Source organism: Pongo abelii, chromosome 1 (genome assembly GCF_028885655.2).
Source record: "Pongo abelii isolate AG06213 chromosome 1, NHGRI_mPonAbe1-v2.0_pri, whole genome shotgun sequence".
Lineage (NCBI taxonomy): Eukaryota > Metazoa > Chordata > Mammalia > Primates > Hominidae > Pongo > Pongo abelii.
The window spans coordinates 13,712,307-13,718,306 of record NC_071985.2 but is presented as its reverse complement, the minus strand read 5'-3'; the positions used below and the strand labels follow the sequence as shown (position 1 = coordinate 13,718,306).

The 6,000-nt window shown below is 47.6% G+C and overlaps 1 protein-coding gene across 3 annotated transcripts in view; it reads right to left on the bottom strand.

Annotated features, from left to right (window-relative positions):
* Positions 1-437: 437 nt before the first annotated feature.
* GNG4 (G protein subunit gamma 4) overlaps positions 438-6,000 on the bottom strand; it is a 105,851-nt gene continuing 100,288 nt past the window's right edge. For 2 of the 3 annotated variants that reach the window (XM_054547767.2, XM_024242853.3), the window contains one exon: positions 438-5,016. In XM_054547767.2, coding sequence (XP_054403742.1) covers positions 4,888-5,016 — 129 coding nt within the window. In that variant the 3' untranslated portion in view covers positions 438-4,887. 3 annotated transcript variants of the gene reach the window in all.

Sequence of the window (6,000 nt, the reverse complement as noted above, 5' to 3'; positions counted from 1 at the left end):
GGCGACCTGGGCAACTGAGCTTGCATTCAGAGGTGTCATAGAAGAGCCCCCTGGGGCCTGTGCTGCGGCTCCCTCCCCAACGATGGTGTCTGATGATAGGGTTTTGCAGCAGGCCATCTCCTCCATCCATTCCTGATGGTCAGAAGGCAGGAGAGCCTGAGAGGACAACATCTCTGCCACCAAGTGGGAACTCACAGTGGGATTCCTCACTGTCTTCCCAAAAGACACAATTTCCACAGCATTTGCGCATCTTGTTCACAGGGCCCTACCTGTGTGGTGCTGACGGCCTATTCTTCATCCAGATAGCTGAGGATCGTAGTTTGTATTTTAAAATGACGTCAAGCATGCTCTTAAAATGCCCCACTAGCGATGTTAGTTATCATTAATGTAATGTTAACGATATCTAAAGAGGAGTAAAAATTTGAGCAAAGTGCCAAAAAAAAGTAGGATTCTTGATTGCTAGTCACAAAGCCCAACTTTTTATTGAAGTATAACATACACACAGAAAAGTGCCCAAATCAAAAGTGTACAGCTCCAAGAATGTTCACAAATGGAAAGCACCCAGGTAACCGGCAACCAGGTCAAGAAACAGAACACCCCAGAAGCACCACCTCATGCCTCCTTCTGGTTACTGTCTTCTTAGGACTGATCTCTACTTGCAACCGCATGGATGAATTTTGCTGGGTTTTAAACTTTATATAAATGGAATCCTATGGTGCGTTTTTGCCTTATCTCGTTCAACACTAGGGTTGGTGAATACACTCCAAGTTGGGGGTGGAGTTGCAGCTCATTCCCATTGCAGTCTGGGATTCCATCGTGTGAATATACCCTAATGTGCTTATCCAGCCAACATGGGCATTTGGGTGCTTTCCTGTTCGGGGTTATTATAGGGAGTGTTTTTGTGAAGATTTAGAGCATGTCTCTGGATGAACACATGTACACATTTCTGTTGGGTATACACCTAAGGGTGGAATTGTTAGGTTATATATATTTACATCTAACTCAGGCTATCTCATGAAAGAATAAAGAATGTACAGGATGGAGTGTGCTGGCTCAAAGAATTGACAGAAAACTAGAAGGGAGGTCTGTAGGAAGATAGGTGGAGGCGGAGACAGCTCAGTGAGTCCAAGGAGTGGAGCAGAAATGACATTCCCAGGACTCTGCCATCCCTGGACATTACTACCAGTGGACACACCATCCCTGCAGCCTGCCAGCCCTACCCACCTGCCTTGCTGGATGACTACCAACCCCGGACCACAGTGGCTTCCTTGAAATGAGTCTCAGTATCTCTTCATTTGTGTCACATTCTCCAGGCTCATAGCCCCAAGGAAGGGTCCAGGTAGTCCACCCCAGGTCAATGACCACTTCCCGACTGGTATGGGGCTGGAAGCGGGGTGTGCCTGACAGACAGGGCATACCTCCCTTCTTCAGCTTCCACGGTGGATACTGCACACCACTAAGTTTATATCTAAGGCATGATGTCCCTGCTATAGGAAGGGAGGGGAGATGCTGGACAGTTAAGCTGAAAACACAAAAATGACAACTGTCCCCACAGCTGCACTCCACAATGCAAGCAGGCTTTATTCCATTCATCTTCCACTGACAGAGTAGGGGAGCTCAGTGACATGTCTGTGGATCTCACAGCTCATGTGCAGAAATCTGCATCTAAGAAGAGGGAACTAGGCCAGGCGCGGTGGCTCACGCCTGTAATCCCAGCACTTTGGGAGGCCAAGGCAGGCGGATCACTTGAGGTCTGGGGTTCGAGAGCAGCGTGGCCAACATGGCAAAACTCCATCTCTACTAAAAATACAAAAATTAGCTGGGTGTGGTGGTGGATGCCTGCAATCCCAGCTCCTCGTGAGGCTGAGGCACAAGAATCGCTTGAACCCAGGAAGTGGAGGTTGCAGTGAGCCAAGATTGCACTACTGCACTCCAGCCTGGACAACAGAGCAAGACTCTGTCTCAAAAACAAAAACAAAAAAAAGAAGAGGCAGCTGGATTCAGGATCACCCTAGGAAAGGTGACCCATCCCCAAATGCCATAGGTCTGGAAGAGGTGCAGTAAAAGGACAGAAAAGCATTTCACAGGGGAAAGTAAGGAAGAGAGGAAGAAAAGGAAAAGGAGAGAGAACAAAAGGGAGGCTGAATCTGGAGGGACGGGACATGTAAAAACAACAAGGAGAAGGTTTAGTGGAAGAGGAAAGCAGCATTTTTTTGACCTGATTTTGATGCTCTCTGTACTGCCCCGCTTTCTCAGCTTCTCAGATGTGCCTTTATGACTTGTGCTTTGCTTCCTCGGGTTAATGATGTTGATGTGAACCGCAGAATAAAGAGATCCTGGTCATAACTGCACTATCAAAGGATCTGAGGTCTTAGCGTCACATCCACCATACAGTTCTGCTCTAGTTTGAGCATCTTCACAACACTGGTATTATTAGTGAGCTGATAATGAAACTAAGAATGAGTTTTAACAAAAGAAGCAAGGAACAAAAATGTCCTAAATCCATTTACGAGGGCAGCAAGTCATTAATTGATCTGGAAATTATATTTGCCTCTTTGCAGGCAATTTTACACATCCAACAGAACCATGGTCTCTTTGAAGTCATCCACTCTTCCCTATATTATACCATGGCATTTAGTACATTTATTTGTTTTAAATGATAATCAGAGCTTTCATCCGTGTAGCATCTCTGTTTCCTCCCAGACAGAAAGGCAGGATAATTACCATTAAACCCAATTTGCAGGTTAGAACATTTCAGGCACAAACGGCCTGTTCTCTATCACACAGCAAGTCTCTGTCAGAACTAGGGAGAGAGGCAGTTTCCAAATAAACAGAATAGAACAAACTTACACAAAGAGCTCTGCTCCCACTGTGTATTCTCCTCTTTCATCGGGGTCATATGAGTTTGGTTTAGGTAGGGCCTTCAGGTTGATCTTAGACAATCCAAGAGCTAATTCATCGATGTCTAGCCTTTCCTTGGGGCATCCATGAATCCCCTTCCTTCAACTGCCAGAATACGGCTTCCTCCTGGAGAATGTGGGAAGTGAAGTGTGCCACGGGTTGCTGCAACAAAGGTGTGGACCATGGGTTGGTGCAACAAAGGTGTTTGCTTCACGGTGTGCAGTTAAGATAGCTTGTGGGTCTCCCTACCTGCAAACAGGTAGACCTGGAAGGTAGCACAGTTCAGGGGGGCTAAGGGAACTCTGGGGCCGGGCTGCCTGCCCTCAAATCCCAGTTTTTCTGCTTACCATGTGTAACCTTGGGCAAACTACATAAACGCTTTGTGCCTCAGTTTCCCCTCACTCTAAAACAGACATACGGCCAGGTGCACTGGCTCACACCTGTAATCCCAGCACTTTGGGAGGTCAAGGTGGGCAGATCACTTGAGGCCAGGAGCCTGGCCGACATGGTGAAACCCCGTCTCTACTAAAAATACAAAAATGAGCCAGGCGTGTTGGCGTGTGCTTGTCATCCCAGCTACTAGGGAGGCTGAGACATGAGGATCACTTGAACGTGGGAGTGGAGGTTGCAGTGAGCTGAGATTATGCCATTGCATTCCAGCCTGGGCGACAGAGCAAGACTCTGTCTCAAAAAGATGAATAAATAAAATAAAACAGACATGCACTTATGGTATTTATTGTTGGAAGATTAAATACCTTAATGCACACCAATGCTCAGATGACTGAGGGGCACATAGGGGACTGCTGTCACCATGTCTCACTCCTGCAGGGAAGGGGCTGCCCTACTAAAACCCCAGCGGGCCCAGTGCTGTGTCCAGAACAGGTCCTTATATTACTGCAGCCCACAACGGAACTACTGAGTAGGAGCCAAAAGAGGAGGGAGCAGGAAGAGGTGGCATTTGGAGGGGGGACCACACCCACAGGTCTGCCACAGCACATCAACGGCATGGGGTACTTTTACAGTCAAGTTGACTTCGGTGTCCGCCCACATCTACCTTTGTAGGACCACTGAAACAAGGGACATCCACCACGGCCCACAGCCAGGGCACCGCGGCCCTGGGAGGATATGCTAAGAAAACCATTCCACAGCCGGGCGCGGTGGCTCACGCCTGTAATCCCAGCGCTTTGGGAGGCCGAGGCGGGCAGATCACAAGGTCAGGAGTTTGAGACCAGCCTGACCAACATGGTGAAACCCCGTCTTTACTAAAAATACAAAAAATTAGCTGGGTGTGGTGGTGCGTGCCTATGATCCCAGCTACTTAGGAGGCTGAGCAGGAGAATCGCTTGAACCCAGGAGGTGGAGGTTGCAGTGAGCTGAGGTCACGCCATTGCACTCCAGCCTGGGTGACAGAGCGAGACTCCGTCTCAAAACAACAACAACAAAAAAACCAAAAGAAAACCATTCCAATCCTGTGGGTTGTTGTTTTTTTACTAGGATGATGGAAATGCAGGAAATACAGAACCTCTGCAGCTGCTTTCTCCAGGAAAGGAGATGAAAACGTTCTATGTTTCAGTTGGTCAAAATGCTCTAATTTGATACTGAATATTGCAAATAAGGGATATTTAGGCATAGTTTTTTTTTTAAATAAATTATCCACTGAAATGTATTAATATGATATAAACTTGGAAATTGATGTTTAAAAATTTTAAACTCTTAAGTCCAGACTTATTTTTACATGGCACATTTGTTATTTGGCTATAAAAATTTTGATTTTCTTTGCCAATAATGAAAATAACATGAAAATGAAAAGGAAAAAAATGAAATTGAATGCCACGGAGAAAACAGATGAAAACATAAGACAAGCCCCAGCCACTGTTGGCTGGGCAGGAATGGGTGTTGGTCTCACTCCCTAAGGCTTAGAGCATGCATGGTCTCTACAGGGGACTCTGAAGGTCAGAAAAGGAGGTGTTTTCATCACACATGGAGTTAGAGAATGGTACAAAAGAACTTCTTCTCGCGAAAGGGGTTTTCTGACGCAGGCACTGGAATGATGAGAGGGTCTTCCCGCACGTGAGCTTCACAGTAGGCCAGGAGGTCCGCAGCTGCCTGGGAGACCTGTGAGGGCACAGAGCACAGGCGCTCAGTTAAAGGCCCCTTTGCAGAGTGAGTCCAGGGAAGAGGTGTCCACGTACAGCGGGGACAAGCCCTAAGGTAGGCTGTATTGTGTGCACAGCCTACGACAAGGTCATGCCCAGGCTGGAGGGAGGGTTTGTGCAAACCTAGGAGACTGGTTCGAAGCGTGCCTCCAAGAAGGGGAGGCTGCCCTCGCGTGGCAGGTCAGAATGGAGACAGGACTGAGGGCCGGCAGGAGGCCCAGACAGCCTTGTTATATGCTCGAGTAGGTGAGGAGTGGAGGCTCCAGGACAGTAGTCTCACAGTGATTTGCTAAACCGGTTCTGGAAGAATAAAGCAGAAGGCAGCCCCTGGCCAAGCCAGTGTGATCATATTTATTTTCATTATTAGTTGTTTTATTGCAATCCACTCTTGTGACCAACACAGAGAGACACTTCATCTTCCTCAACAGAACTTGTATTTAGCTATGTTTTATAAGCACACATGTTTTTATTTATTTTTCACTTTTATTTATTTATTTTTTGAGGCAGAGTCTCGCTCTGTTGCCCAGGCTAGAGTGCGGTGGCGTGATCTCCGCTCACTGCAACCTCCATCTCCCGGGTTCAAGTGATGCTTCTGCCTCAGTCTCCCAAGTAGCTGAGATTACAGGCACCCACCACGCCCAGCTAATTTTTATATTTTTAGTAGAGATGGGGTTTCACTATGTCGGTCAGGCTGGTCTCAAACTCCCGACCTCAGGTGATCTGCCCACCTCGGCTTCCCAAAGTGCTGGGATTACAGGTGTGAGCCACGGTGCCCAGCCAGCACACATGTTTTAACTTGGGGTGGCCACTCCCCTGCGGAGAGAGGTGCTCCTGACCAGAAAGTTCTTTCCCTTTCATTTCTTTCCAGGCTTATCTGAAGCCTGCTGGCGCATGGCAGTTGTGCATCAAACTGTCCCCAAGCTCAAGCCCAGAGGAAGAGCAG